The sequence below is a fragment of the Ahaetulla prasina genome, chromosome 1 (genome assembly GCF_028640845.1).
Source record: "Ahaetulla prasina isolate Xishuangbanna chromosome 1, ASM2864084v1, whole genome shotgun sequence".
NCBI classification, from domain to species: domain Eukaryota; kingdom Metazoa; phylum Chordata; class Lepidosauria; order Squamata; family Colubridae; genus Ahaetulla; species Ahaetulla prasina.
In genome coordinates, this window is record NC_080539.1 from 247,947,006 (window position 1) to 247,963,517 (window position 16,512).

At 35.9% G+C, this 16,512-nt stretch overlaps 1 protein-coding gene across 7 annotated transcripts in view; it reads left to right on the top strand.

Moving 5' to 3' along the window:
• Nucleotides 1–16,512, top strand: part of CLASP1 (cytoplasmic linker associated protein 1) — a 224,198-nt gene that overhangs the window by 147,153 nt on the left and 60,533 nt on the right. For 6 of the 7 annotated variants that reach the window (XM_058195472.1, XM_058195491.1, XM_058195454.1 and 3 more), the window contains 2 exons: nt 562–669; nt 3,120–3,296. In XM_058195472.1, coding sequence (XP_058051455.1) covers nt 562–669; nt 3,120–3,296 — 285 coding nt within the window. Of the gene's footprint in view, nt 1–561; nt 670–3,119; nt 3,297–6,652; nt 6,761–12,734; nt 12,798–16,512 lie in introns of all 7 variants that reach the window. The other variant, XM_058195501.1, reaches the window with a different exon arrangement.

Genomic DNA, 16,512 nt, shown 5'->3' on the forward strand with positions numbered 1-16,512 from the left:
TTAGTTCTGGTGGAAATTGATTTTTGTTTGCAGTATGCTTTAAAAATAAAGATATTTTATTATATAATTCTTTCCTGGTGTGTTGAGTCTGGAATTCCGAATGCATTAATAAGATAAATAACGTGAAAGGTTGAGCATGATTCTAAACTGGTTTGGAAAATATTCTTTAGGTGTCATATAAACACAGTGTCTCTCTGCTACTCATTGAGGCAGCCATGTCTTTTTTCATATTTGTTCAGAAGTCTGAATAAGATAGGAGTGCTTTAATAAGCTTGTGCGAATTCCCATCTACTTCTTCAGAATCGTTTTAGAACCATGCCCAGCTTTCGTGATTGGTATATTTTGCACTAAATAGATAGCTTCCATTCTAATTAATGTATATAAATGAGGGAATAACATCAGATTCCTAATTTGGGAAATCCAGTTTCAGCCTCTTGTTACAATTTTCTCATTTTAGTCAGATTGCAGAACTATTAACTGAGGTGTGAGTGAAAGCAAACATTAACCACAATCACATTAAAGTTTAACCGTCACTTTTCTGTTCTTTTTTTCTTTCCTCAGGTCGAATTCGCACAAGGAGGCAAAGCTCTGGAAGCACCAGTAGTATCACTTCAACACCTGCTGACACTCGAGGCCGCAGTCGGGCTAAAGTAGTTTCGCAGTCCCAGCGTAAGGAGCCATTTAGTGTGCTATTATGGAGGAGACACAGTCTTTTTCAAATTTGTTTTTCTTGTCTACCTTATTTTCGTATACATTAGTGTTTCCATTCAGTGCTATGAATATTCATCAAATGCAGTTTTAAAAGTTAATTCCTATAGTTAAGTTCCTGACAAATTACGTATGATACACAGATTTTTTTTTAAAAAAAAAATACATTTGGGACTTAACTCCTCAGGATATTCATTGCTCTAAGCATGCCTATGAAATACTCATTTATTTTCCCACAGTTACTTGTTCACATTTTCTTACATTATGAGCACCTCTTCTCTTCTCTTCTCTTCTCTTCTCTTCTCTTCTCTTCTCTTCTCTTCTCTTCTCTTCTCACCTTTTCTTCCTTTAAGAAAATATCTTTATCTCCTGTTTTAAAGAGAAATTCTGTCAATATGCTATTACTTTAGGGAACATCATGATGGCTAAGCACAAAAAGATCTAGATTTGAGAATTTTGAATCTTTGCAAGAGAAAGGAAAAAAATATCAAGAGACTAATATTTTTCATTTGCTTCTAATCTGAGGGCCACTTCACATATTAAATAGTTTGAGTCAGATAAAGTGTTTTTAGATGCTGCTAAAGCTGCAAAATCATGAACGATATTTTGAAATGAAGCCAGTCAAAGATTCTTCCCATCTCTCATTTCCACTTTCAGCACTCCATATTCTTGCTTTAAATGCAAATAAAAATGCTGAGCCTTACACCTTACATTGAAACAAATATTTCACTTGTTTCTACAATACACTGTAGCAAAAGATTGAACCGCTTAGTAGGGCTGACTTTGTTGTTAGAACTGATGAACTTCTTTTCTCAATCCCCAAATGTTACATGCCATAGTCCACAAACTGACATTCAATTTTTTTTGCATTATTGATTGCTCTGTGTATGTGCCTAGGTGTGCTGTTTGTGCCAACTGAAATGGTTGCTAGTGAGTAACATTTCTGACGCTTATTTTACCTTTAAAAAATAAAGTAATAAATCATAGCCAAAACCAGGAACTCTTTAATAGATAGAATGCTATGTTTAAGGTGACGTTTTGTTTTGTTTTGTTTTGTTTTGTTTTGTTACTAACCTCTACACTATCTGGTCATTCTGCATTATAAGCACAACCCTTGTAATATTTGTCTTGTTTTTCTGGGATATCCTTGCCTATTATGCAACATTGCATTTATAGGATTGCTATTCCTAGGATAGTAATGTTTGTCCCGTGCCCCACCAGCCTCATGGATATCAGGCATAAAACTACAATTACAGTCTATTCTACTCTAAATAGTTATTTACTACTTGGCAGAAATGTTTTCATGAACCGTCTTGCCACACACGAATCCATAATAAAATGTGAGCAGTGATGTGCTTGTCAAAAAGGAGTTTGTATGCAAATAACAATGCTTCTTGAACTCTGTATTGTCTCGCTTTCTCTGCTTCACTTTCTGCCTGTCCTTTCGTCTGCTGTCATAATCCAGGATCCAGATCAGCTAACCCTGCAGGTGGTAAGAAACACCTTTTTGTTTTTCACTCTGTTTACATATCTGTACTGTCTCTCGTACTACTGATTTTAACTGATTCAATGTCTAGTATTCCCAGAGGCTTAAAAAAAAACCTAGTGTTTTTAAAATGAAAGTTTAGCTAGGAAAAAGTTTAGATATATGTATGATGTACTTAGACAAAATACCTGTGTGTACATTCAGTGAGCAGTGGGACTCACTCCTAGGTAACAGGGTGTTAGGATTGTAAATTTGAAGAACTGAAAAAGGATTTGAAGATGTCTTCAAATATTTATGGAGATGTTATAAGTTGACAGCAGCAGGGACAAGCCTGATATGCTATTTTTGAAACTAGAGAATTTCAAAGATAGGTCTTCATAACACAGATTGTCTTGTGACAAAAGGAAAAATTCCGCTGGGTGACTTCACTATCACTTGCATAATTTATTGGATTTGAATGCCTATATTTGGGGGGGGGGGCAATTGATCAGCCAGTGTTGTGGTTGGAAGATAAAAGAAAATTTCAAAAAGGTTTCCTTGCAAGATGCATGAGAAAAAAACAAACAATGGAACAGAGAAATTGTGTGTATGTGCATGCATGTGAGAGAGAGTGTCTGTGCAAATGAATTCATCAATTGCTTCTGTGTAAAATATTGCTTGCTGGTATGGCTGATCCTATTTGATCATTTTTAGGGTGAGTTGTCTCATTCAAGGTTGTGTTTCTATTCATTCATCATCATCAACGTTTCATTGTTAATTTATATTGTTAACCCCTTTTTAAACGTATCGTCTTGAAGAATTTCTGTATCCTGTTTTATTTACTATTAATTAAACTGATTTTTAAAAAATATGTTTAGTAAATTTAATGGTTTCAAATATTCTGAAGACTTAAGAGCATTTACCTATTTATTTATTTATTTTGTAGCTGGTAGTCGATCCAGCTCTCCTGGCAAGCTGTTGGGAAGTGCATATGGTGGGCTTAGCAGTGGAACAACCAGAGGACACCCAGTGCCAACACCATCCTCCTCTACTGACAAACGCAGTAAAGTCCCTCGAAGCCAGGGCTGCAGCCGAGAGACCAGCCCTAGCAGGATAGCTCTAGGTAAGAGTTTTCTTGGCTGCAATATAGAGCCAAGAGGCTGATTTCTTTTCTCGTGCTGATTGGCCAAAATAATTCCTGAAATAAATTACTGTTTTGCTATAATGATTTCATAGTTATGGTTTTCTGCTGAGTTTGTTAATAGTACAGTAGACCAAAAGAGCAGATAAAGTTGCCAGTTGGGTTAGCATAAATTGTAGCAGCTTCATCTGCTCTCTCAGTTTGAACAACGCAAAGGTGTGAAAAGGCACGCAAAAAAAAAAAAAAAAGGACGGGAGGAGGGAATGTGAGAAGAAAAGGGATTTGAAGCTTGCATCAGAGAAGGAAAATGAGAAATATCTCACAGAGATTTGCACAAATAGGTATAGCAAAATGCATGGAGGAGAAAATAAAACAATTAAATCATAGATATGCTTCAGAAAAGGACGGACATAGCACCAAATTGTGGCCAGTGAGGTCATTCACCATTTCATGGTTTTCAAAAGATTTATGGCACAACATTCCCTATAATAATAATTTTATATGATCCAAACTCTGTGAATAACTATGATGTCACTGGATTTAAGACTATGACAAGAAATAAATATATTGTTTACTTTTAATAATGAATTCTTGTCCAAATAGCACAAACGGTCTCAAATGAAATCTCAGCCATGCAGGATATATGGAGATGATAGATAGATAGATAGATAGATAGATAGATAGATAGATAGATAGATAGATAGATAGATAGATAGGTAGGTAGGTAGGTAGGTAGGTAGGTAGGTAGGTAGGTAGGTAGGTAGGTAGATAGATAGATAGATAGATAGATAGATAGATAGATAGATAGATCTTTAATTAACATGTGACTCTGAAACATTGTGTTGTTTTTTTGAGCTAAACATTTTTATGTGGAAAGAAAAAAAATACTTGCAAAAGGAAGTATACATATTTAAATACTGAGATTCTCCCCTTCCCTTTAATTAGTATGGGAACAGAGCTTATTAGCCAGGTTAAGGCCTTATTTAAAGGACATTTTTTTAAAAAAATTAAAAGCAGTTGTACCATTCAAATGAAAATAAATATATTCTGTTCTGTAAACCATTTATTCTAAAAATCATTTTGATTTACCTTTATATTTACTTGCAATGGTTAACCTAGAGCCATCTCTGGGAGAGACCCTTCTTCTCTTATACTGCTCATATTTTCTATGCATAATTCATAAATGTGTGTTCATTTGTAACATAACTCAGCATTCCAGGCTTATCTTTATCTTATTGTGAACAAGCAGTTTTTTTGCCTCTGTACATGTGATCAAATAATATCAAGTAACAAAGGATGGCTTATTTTGGTGCTTGAAGTTGGAAAGTGATCTCTTGCTTCCAGGGGGATCAAAACTGAATGAAAACGTTATTTGGAACTGTTTTACTAACTTGGTTGGATTGGTAGCAGTAAAGCAGGAGGACCTCAGACCCAGACAGCATGCTGTATTGTTCCTACCTACCAGTAGTTAATTTTTTCTATCTGCGTGAAGAAAGAAACAAGTCAAGAACAAATAAGCTATATACTTCAAGCATGTTGCCTTTTTACAGTTAACCAAAATAAACCAGGAACCCTATATAGAAACATTTATTTCTTTATTGTAATAACGTATATGTGGTCTAGTCATCAAAACTCAGTAGTTCATGAGATTAAAACCTTACGACATGGAGGTTAAAAAAGTATACAAGAAATCACTAGTAAAGGACAAAAGCTTTTAAAGGAAATTGGCTGAGAAATAAGAGGGGGGCATCATACCAGAAAATGGTATGTCCATGATTTCCAACTTCACTGTTAGGACCTTTCTTCCCGCTATATGGGGAACAATAGGCCTGGTCACCACAAGGTACTTGTGGAATGTTAACACTGCCTACCCTATTCTGCCTTGGAATCAAAGCAAGTATGCTAGTTGTAGATTTTGAATAGATATACTCCTCAGTTCTTGCCCAGCCATATCTCAGTGATATGTTACTGATCAGGTCATAGAGGAGCACATAGACTATTGAATAACATGGCCTGATTGAAACATTTTCTACTCCACACTCACAAACTTATACCCTTCCCAGGCACAAACAGATAGAACTTTGTGTATTTCTTATTTTATTTCTCCTTTCATATTTGACATTATGACAGCAGTATACGACAAATGCTGTCCCACCTTAGAGTTCTAAGAAGTTAATGGTGTAGTCAGTTGGTTTTTCATTTGCCAGTTATCATGCAGCTTCAGCTTTTAGATGATTGGTTCATTAATGGGTGAAGTAATTAATGGGACAGATTTATGAAAGTGAATTAAACAACAGTTTGTACACTATTTAGACCATATTTCTTCTTATTGAAAAGTTTCATACCATGGTATATAATTGCTTTCAGGCAGGAACACGAATGCATACTAGGAGTATTCATCATTATTTCAGAACAACTGCTACCTGAAAGATTATGTCTCTTCCAGGGCTATGGCTTTTTAAAATGCCATTCTTTTAATTTTAATATTTATGAATTTGCCATCATTATAGTCCATTGAACAAATCCAGAGTGGATTCATGCCTTGAGGACTCTGCAGTCCAAAATTTTTGTCAGTGGGCAGGAGAAAAATAGGAAGGAGTAGGAGAGACAGAAAACCCAAATGGGAATAAAAGTTGTTTTTAAAAAAAACTGTGTATGTGCTCATATGGATTAGTAATTTTTATGGAAAAATTCAACATGTATTTTTAAATGTTGACTCCCTGAACCTGGTTTTGACTGTCTTTCTTAGAAAGAGAATTTCTAAGGGTAGACCCAATTATAGATAGAAAAGAAGAATTTATAACACCATGAACCAAATAAGAATATAAAATAAGTTGAATACAAATAGTATGTTCGTTTTGACATTCTGCAGAGTTAAATATCCTATTTATTTCCTTTGTCATTTAATTATTATGATGAGTCTATATAAAAATACATAAATGTGTTAGATTTGCATTGCTCATTCCCATTAGAATCATTTATTTATCCCTCTAAAACAGTCAACCTTTCTTTCCTCATATTTTTTCTCTCCTCCTTCCCTCTCTCCTCCCCTTAAATGGAATCTAGGTAAATCTGATATTATTGTAACCCTATTTCCCCAAATACGTTTTTCTAGCCTGTTATAAATAGAACAAGGCTCTCAGGAGGTTAGAACATCTGAGATGTTCTTGGGCAAGTTTAGCATGTATCACAGTTTATACCTAACAAATCTGATTGGCAGTTGTCCGGGATATTTACTAATGTCAGTAATGACCAAAATTGTTAATTTATTGTCTGAGCGTTGTATCTTCGTTAAACTTGTGTTCACCTTCTCTGAAACTCTCCATGCTGCATGCTAGCACGGAGCAGCCGTATCCCCCGACCCAGCGTGAGTCAGGGGTGCAGCCGCGATACCAGCCGTGAGAGCAGCCGAGATACAAGCCCTGCTCGGGGCTTTCCTCCACTTGGTGAGTACCTGTAGGCACTAGAGCTTCTAAGGGCCACCCCTCCTCTTCCTTGCTGGCTAGTCAATGTACCTCTGAGTGGAATGGGCTTGTTATTCTCTTCATTTTTTAAAACTCTTAACCTTCCCCTTTCTGATCTTCTTGTTTATTCTGTTCATTTCTGCATGCTTAAATCCTGCTTTCCTTTACTAGGAAAACCCATAGTTTGAAATGCTTTTGATAATCTCCAAATTTTTTTGGACATGCACTTGGGCACCATTGGTCTTGACAAAAACAGCTATTGTGAAGGCTACATCATTGCAGGGAAAGTTGATGCTACTGGAAAGCATGACCTGCCTTTTTTGATCCAATGCAAAATGGGCATCCTTTGGAAAAAAATTAGAAAATGTGCTCATAATACCTTTTAAATTTGCATTGTATTCTTGGGCCTGAGTGCATGCCATATCAAGGATAACTTTTTCTAAGCCCTAGGTATACCGAGAATTCCTTTATGCATAAAAAGCTTGTTCCTTAATTCATATAGCCCAATTTCTATTTCTGTACTACAGAAAGTTACCATTTCTCTTGGTTTTTAAATTTATGATCTAGCCACTGTAATTCACAGAGAACTATCTTTTCACATCATAAACATGAAGTCTTATTTTTTGTATATAATATATTTTTCTGCATTATTATTAAAACAGTTGCATATTTTAAAGAAAATATTTTTTCAGTTGGGGCAACCTGAAATCTTGAAAATTGTGTATGCATCTGTGTGACTGCTTCAGTTCAATTATATTTTTAGTTTGTCCACATCGTATTTATAGAAGGGGGAGGGGGGAGAGAGAGGGAGTACTTGAGATGTAGGAAAAAAGATGTTACCGACATGAATCTTATCTTACTGCTCATGAGGGTCATAGGGCCTAGTTTTAACTTTTATTTTATTTTATTTTATTCACCATCCATCTTGCTATCCCGTGCCTCTGGGCAGTTTACAATAAATTTATATTATAAAAGATTAAAATTTGATAAATACATTAAAATCAACAGCTAAGATAATGGGGGGAGGGAATTATACAATAGAGTAGAGGTGGGCTCTTCTAATCCAGTAACTCTCTCCAGGATGACATTGCCCCTGTCCATCCCCAGTCCAATCAGCAGAGGCAGGTTTTAAGGCCATTATAAAACATTACTGATGAAATAATTCTATGGGAAAGAATTAAGACATTAGGGTACCAAGGTAAAGAAGCCGGAGCTAGAGCAGAAGGGGAAAATGCTATGAGGTTTCTGAGTGATTACTTATTTCTTTGTTTTTCCATTTTTCCTATTAGAAAGCTAGAGTCCCAATAACATCCCATACAGGAATTGCTTGTAGTATACACATATTTAGCTAGAAGACCAGACAGAACAAAATTGACAAAATAACATTACTGAACTCTAATTCTGCATAGGTGGGCACAATGGCTCAGACGTTAAAGATGCTGAGCTTGTCAGTTGGCAAGCAGACAGCCCACGTTCAAGACCTAAGTGCTGAGTGATGGGGTGAGCACCCATTATTTGCTACAGCTCCTGCCCACCTTGCAGTTTGAAAGCATGCAAATGTGAATAGGTAAATAGGTATTGCTTCAGTGGGAAGGTAGTGTTCTGTGTACTTGGCATATAATCATCCTGGCCACATGACCACAGAAGTGTTTTTAGACAATTCTGGCTCTCTTGGCTAAGAAATGGACATGACCACCACCATCCCAGATTCAGACACAGTTGGAAAGGGGAAAACCTTTAGTAATTCCACATATGGATAAAAAGCAACTCTACTTAATAATAGTCATTATTTATGACTGGGTTACTCTAACTCGCCCACCGGTGGCTGTTAAATTTACAAAGCAAAAGAATGTATATTTGGGATATCCTCCCCCCCCCCCCACAAATTCATAGATGGGCAGTTTGTGGGATCAAGCCTGGATATTAATGTTTTAATGGGATATAAAGTGTGTGAATTGTTTTACCTGCGAATGGATTAGTATTTTTTGGCATTCCTGCCCATCCCCACATATACACAAACTTTTTAAACTAAATTATGTACATTTTGGGATTCCGCTATATTTTGTGTGTGTTTCTTACCTGAAAACGGATGGAGATAGTTCTAGATCAGGGATCTCCAACCTTGGCAACTTTAAGACTTGTGGACGTCAACTCCTCAGCAAAGCTGGCTGAGGAACTCTGGAAGTTGAAGTCAACAAGTCTTAAAGTTGCCAAGGTTGGAGACCCGTGTTCTAGATGCTGCAAGGAAGGTGATTTGGGACTGCATTTAAACCAGCGTTTCTCAAATAGTGGGGTGCGCCCCCCAGGGGGGGCGCGAGGCTCCGTAAAGGGGGGCGCGTTTGACCTCAGCAAACAAGCTAAGCCCCGTGTTTATGTCTCTGTATCCAATCAGAGAACAACGGGAGCATCTGATTGGCTGTCCAAAACCCTTGTGACATGAGCCTGTCGGAGCCATCTTTAGTGTGGGACTGCCAGTACATGTGACTGCGCATGCTCCTCCCTTTCAAGGAGAAAAACGGCTGAAAGAAAGTCGCGCGGGGGGGCACGAAATTTTTTTTCTTCTTCCTAGGGGGGCATGATAGAAAATAATTGAGAAGCACTGATTTAAACCAACAATTTCAATGTAAATAAATAAATAAAAATAAAAACTTGAGTTAACTAAGGGCCACAGAGGAGGATTTCAAAATCTTTACAGAATGCAAAGGAATGGCACTTTTCCTTGGTGCTATAGAAGAAAAGATAAAGGCTTCTTTGATGGAATAGAATAGAATAGAATAGTCTGTATCACAAACATTTGCTTAGAGCAAAGTGCTGCTATTGTGAACCAGAAACTAAAGCCAGAATGAAGAACCTGTGCCCAAATATAAGACATTTCACCTTTGAGCATGCTTGCTTTAACCACTGAAAGATATAGTTCAAGAAAATCTTGAGATGCAGATTCCTTATTTCTGTTTTACAGACATATTAAGCCTATTTAATGTATTGAAGGTATTAATTTTAATGTTTTTAAGTCATCCTAAAAATGTGTGATGCTAATGGAATACTTGGCTGAGGTTTCTGCTTTAATATTGTATTTATTATTAAATAATAATAAATTAATTTACTTTTATTTCATTCCTTCGGCTAAATTTTATTAATTAGGTCTACCTCATAAAATCTGAACAATTCGTGTAACAAAGGTGCCAAGAACCTTGATTGTAGTAGAGGATAAATCCAAGAAACAAAATCTGTAATACGGATTTTGTATTACAAAATTATAATACAAAATTGCAATACGATTGCTTCAGGACACTTAAAATGGTAAATGTTGTAGTCCTTGAAAAAAAATCTCCAGATTTTAGGAAGACTAAATTTAGTTTCAATAGGAATGTTCTCTAATATTGGATTACCAAGAAATATTGAAGAATATTTACAAAATTTTCCTGGATGTTTAAAAATCTTAAGTATTTTTTATGTTTCTTCTTCTGTCAGAAAGTATGTACTGATCAATAGGTCAGTTACAGCTCCAGCTCTGACCAAATTACCATCTAAGGAGAACCAACAGTTCATTTGTTTCCTATCCCATTCAGTTTTAATAGTTGATTATTACAAGTAGCCAAGCACATATTAACTAATACTACTAATATTAATAGAGAGTGGTTCACAAACTATTACTCTCACAATTGTCAATAACTTCTCAGAATCGACTCTCATTTGCTTCACTGTCATTTGCTTCACTGTCATTAGCTAGTATTTTATTATATAATTCAATAAATTGTGGATTGTTTTATTTTTAAACAATTTCCAGGTCCTTTTGTTTTTAACACTGGATGGTTCCATGCAAATTGTGGCCATTAAACTATGGTAGTCTGCAAACTCCATTGAGGCGATTTCTAAATGTTTTAGTTAACAATAACTGCACCAATCCCAGCATCTAATTTGCTATCTAGATAATTGAGCTAAAGGCTGCTATGAGCAAAGACAGATGATATCACCTAAACCTGTAAGACTGGTATATATGGAACAGCACCAGTTCAAATTTTTTAAATAATTTATTTTTCCGAAAGAAAGAAAAAACAAAACTATAGCGAGAGTAAACCAAATCAAAGCATATGTATTCTGCATCCAGGACAAAAAAACTTCATTAAATAATTCCTTTAAAATACTAGCAATTTTAAAATGATTTGTAAGAAATAAAAGTTTGAGAACCCTGAGTATGTTGACTAAAGAGATGGTTCAAAAATAATGGAACTGAAACACAACTTAATCTGCATCTTCAGGCTTTTTTGCTGATGCTTTTTGATTAGCAAGGTTTATTCATTGTGCTTCTCCCTGCATGTGTATGTATTGATTGGCTGTGCTCAATTCACCCAAAGAAAACCATAAAGTATAGAATTATCTACATTGCATAGATGTTTGAATACCCTTCTAGGATTTCAGCATGATTTGCTTGTCCTCAACCTGCAAATGTTGCAATCTGTGTGACTTTAAGAATGCAATTGAGTCTTTTTATAGGAGCAATTTGTGCTTCGTATCTTAGGTTCATTAGAAATACCTTCTTTATAGTTCTTCAGTTCAATCCCAGAATTAAAATAACAGTTTCATGTGGTTTCCTGTTGAACAAGTTACTTCTTTTTTTCCTTAATTATATACTACATTCTATTACTACATTTTGCTCTTGTCGGAACACACAGTAATTCTACAGATTGAACTATTTTATTCTGCAGCAACATTGTAGAAACCCATTCAAGCAAATAGCAATTTCCAAGCTCTTATATCTCGTTTAGTCTTGGAATTATTTACATGCCCTGTTCCACTTTGCAGGTAATTTGTTTATTTAGAGAAATATGTCAATATAAATTCTAATTTTAGTTCAGTTTTGGTGGGATTTTAAAGTTTGATATACCAGAAACATTTTCAGTTTAGAGCTATTAACACTGTGAATGTGTTTAAAATAACTGTTGCTGTTACACCTTTCCTTCTCAGGTATTCAGTTCTATCCATCTGTAACCTAATTAGTAGTATTTCAACTATCCCATTTTATTAATTTTGCCTGTTAGTCAAAATCCGCATATTCAATATTGTACCTGAGTTTGTACATGGACGATGCCATGTAGATTTGGGGAATCCTGTTAGATTAGATTCTGGGAAAGAATAAGGTTTGCATGAAGAAAGTCCAAAGGACCAATTTCTGACTATACACATAATAGTTCCAGATAGGAACTTTTCAAAAAGTTTCTTTTTGTGCACCATGACTGTTAGATCGAATATGACTGTTAGATCGAATATGATTTGGAAGAGATGGATCAATGAACTGCGTCTGCATAAAATAGCTTTGGAATCCAATTAATAAGTGCTTGACTAATGAATATTTTGCTTGTCTAAGTATAATTCATATTGTCACTATGTTAAATGAAGGTTACTTCCTGCTGTCTGTTGTTTTCCTGCACTAATCTATTTTGTACTTGAATATAAATTGTGTTTTCATTGATTATGGGGTTTTACATCTTTGAATGAAAAAAACTAATCTTTTATAATTGCAAGCACACTTTCTAAGGATTCATTGTGCCTCTCACCTTAGGATTTGGATTGTTTACATCTAAATCCTATTATTGCTGAGTTAGTCATTTCATGTTAACATGGTGATTCACCTGTAGTCAACAGGTGATTATTGTTATCGATCTCTGCTGGACTTCATACAAGCTGGAAGGCTTAGAGGTTATTCCTTTTCTTTTTCATGCATCATATGTTCCATAGTTGAGGGTAGAGGGAGTGTATGCAAGAAACTCTCTGTCAGAACTACCATGGGACTCGCAGTCAATTTTCAAGTCCATTCATACACAATGCCATTTCTTTTCCCTGTGTAATCCCAGTGTTGGTAGTGAATCATGTGCATCTCCTTTGGATTGTGGCATTGTTTTTGTCTGAAGTACTTGTGTGTTAATTCTGTGGGTGTTGCCATTCCTTTTACTTGCAGCCTCTCGACGTCATTCCAGATCCACTAGTGCTCTCTCCACTGCTGATTCTGTTGGGCAGTCAGGTGAACAAGTGCTAACTGCATGAATCTGCTTCTTAATATTGTCGCTTTTTTGTTACCTTTGTAACATTTGCCTCTCACAAACTTCATTCAGCACTTAGCATGTGGGATCATCATGAGATTGTTATTATTTAACATGCTTTTGTCATTTTCTATTTTTGAATGTTTTTTATTTTTGCTAATTTTTATTCTTTTGCTTAATGTTATTTCTGGAAATCAAACAATATTACAGCAGCCAATAGAGTATTGTCATGTATTTCCCATGTATCTCTCAGGAAGTACTAAGGAAGGACACTGTAACTTCCTCCTCTTTATATCTATGAAAAGCAACCATAGCAATTGTTCATTAGTGACTAATATTTCTAACATCCAACAGCTAATGAGATTAATGCAACTAAGGAAGAGAATCAGCATTCAGCCATAGTTTTGAGTTTTTAATACCTTACTGATTAGGATCACACATAATGCTAAATCATAGTCTGTGCATGAGCAAAAAGACCCTATATGGACAACCATGAACCCCTTTTCATAAAAGTGGTTGGGAGAAGAAATAAGCCACAATCTCATTTTACTTTACTTAAACATTTCTTGGCCTCAGGTATTCCAGATGTTTTGGCTATAGTTCTCACCATTCTAAACCATCATAGCCACTCAATATGTTTGGTGGGCTTATAATACAAAAATCTGCACAATACCAGTTGGAGAAAACTGCATTAGCTAGCCCTTGGCATGATTTTATGGATAAGCCAGTAAATAGTTTGTTAAAGTAGAGTTCATGATGGTTAGTTTAATTCTAGTTTCAATTGATTTCAATTTATATTTGGTTTCTATATAGTGGAAATAAGAAATAATGAAATCAAATCTTTCTTTACTTTCATCCTTCTGGCCTGGCATTAGAGGAATGGGCATCCAAGTCTGAGGTTTTACCAAGGATCTTTACTGCTAGTTCATGTAGTGCTGCTACTGGTACATGGTCATCAAAGTGGCAAAACTTTGCCCATTAACCTCAAAATTTATAGTTCTTAGACAAAAATAAAACAGTACCATAGAATTTCAGTTTAATGGACACGTTGCTTAGGTCTCTTGAAAACTACGCTATTTCTTTGATGAGAGGAAATTATATAAAAATTAGAGTTGAAAAGAAAGTCACTGATTTTATCTGGGATATGGAATATATAAATATTGAAAGAAAAAACTCTAGAAACAGGATCTACATCTGTTTAATACAAGTTTTAAATACTGATAATGTAAACCAGAATAGAACATTTATGTATTCCTATCAAGTAAATCCCAGATTTATACCTGAAACATCCCTCTAGCTACCTAAAAGTTTCAACACTATGTGGATCACAGAAATCAGCCCCATAATGTTCATTGCTTTTTTAATATTGATTCAAGTTAAAAGGTCCCACTGAATGAAAATGATGTTTTGTTGATATATATTTAACATCAAAGCTTCATATGTAGAATATTTACAGAAGTCCCTTTTGCTGTAAGAGATTGTTGTTCTTTAACTTAAGTGAGGCCCAGTCATGTATATGACTTTATCCAAGCTAGCTTATAACAAAAGTCTTTGTGTATCACAGACTAGAGGCCATTACCAAGACTTTGATGGGTAAATTCCAGCTCGCTCGGCCCTCCCCATTACTACTCATATACTGGCCAGTGATCCATGAAACAATTGCTCTTTCTGTCCTACTTTCTCACCCATCTATCTTTTCTGCTGACCGTGTCTCTCCACTTCTTGAATGCATGGCTTGTTGGTGATAAGGCTTGTTATTCCAAAAATACAGCCTGCTACAAATGTGTGCTGCCTTAAGCTTGCCCAACGCTGATAAAACATATAATTTGGGGATTTGAATTTAATTGTTGCACATAACTGCAGGCTACTTTTGCTGACTGGCAATTGCTAGCAGAATAGAATAGAATAGAATAGATTTTTTTTTAATTGGCACAAACACAAGGAATTTGTCTTGGTGCATATCTCTCAGTGTACATAAAAGAAAAGCTACATCAAGATACAACATTTACAACACAAATGATGGTCATAGGGTACAATTTAACACTTAATGATACAACACTTAATGATAATCATAGGGTACAAATAAGCAATCAGGAACAATCAATATCAATATAAATCATAAGGATTACCAGTAACAAAGTTACAGTCATACAGTCATAAGTAGAAAGAGATTGATGATCTCTTTCCACTTATGGCAGTATGGCAGTTATAATCTCACCAGGCTCAAGGTTGTTGACTCAGCCTTCCATCTTTCTGAGGCCAGTAAAATGAAGACCCAGATTGTTGGGGGCAATATGCTGACTCTGTAAGTCACTTAGAGAGGGCTGTAAAGCACTATGAAGCAGTATATAATTCTTAAGTGCTACTGCTATTGTTGAATTACCTTGTTACAATATTTCTTTCCATGCAGTTAATTAATGACCATTAATACCATTTCACAAGCTTCTCTTAAAATAGTTTTTTCAATGTTAAGATAAATTATTAACAAAAGTGAAATAACATGACACAGTACCACCAATCTTTCTGTGTAATAGAGGTGCTCACAAAAAGATGTTAAAATTTTCCATTGAGATTTTAGAGGCTATCACCAAGACTCAAAACCACCCACCACCACCCACCTTAGTACCTAAATAGAATACAAGTAGTAGAATGACGTCAATTGAGACTGGAATTTCCATCGCTAAGTAAAATGGTCATTAAATAAAACATCACATGACCGCACCACTTAGCAACAGCAGTCCTGGTAGTCCTGGTTGTGGTCATTCAACAAGGACCTCATGCTTCTGCATTACTGTGCTCGCCTCCACTTCAACTCCCCCTGCCTGTTCCCCACCCATTTCTTCCTTTTTGTCCACCTTACACTCCATTGCCCCCACCCCCCAGCTGATCTTCCTCTCACTGCTGATGAGTATCTGATTGAGGCATCTGCTGGCCCTTTGGTGAGGCATCCGGGCATTGCATGGAGCCTTTGGGAAGCATTACCAAAGCCTCACAAAGACCAGCAGCTGCCTCAGCCAGGCATACCTTGTCAGCAGTGGGAGGAGAAGACAGCGATGGTCAGCAGGAGGCAACAGCAACAGAGTGCAGAGTGGCTAAAAAAGCAGAGATAAGGGAAGATAGGCAGGTGGGGGATTTGAAGTACACACTGCAGCTGTAAAGTGCCTGCATTTTGATTATGTGACAGGAGAGCCACTGCAAGTCTGTAACTTTGATTCCTTCAGCACCATCATAACTTCAAATGGTTGCTGAACAAATGGCCATTAAGCAAGGACTACCTGTGTATTATTCTCTGTCAGTATAGTAGCTTTAGACTCTTCTGGAATTTATTGGGGATTTCTGCTCATGCTTCTGAGGTAAATTTCCATTATCTGATAGTGTTATAATCAAGACAAGAACTGAAAAATACAGAATATAATCCAATGAAGAAGTCCATTCCTTCATCATCACCACTATCGCCTCCACCACCACCATCATCTTTGTTATTGTTCATATGCTAAAAAGTGGGACATAAAGTTGCATGTCAGATATACTTAATGTGATTTAATTTAGTTGTTTCTATTGAATATTTTAAAGGCTTGCAACTTTACTTTGCCATTTTGATTATCCATGTCTTTTAAAAACTATCTTTCCTTTTCTAATGCAATGACAATTCTTATTTAAAACTACATGAAGCCAGGTTTAGGACTGGTTCTTCTG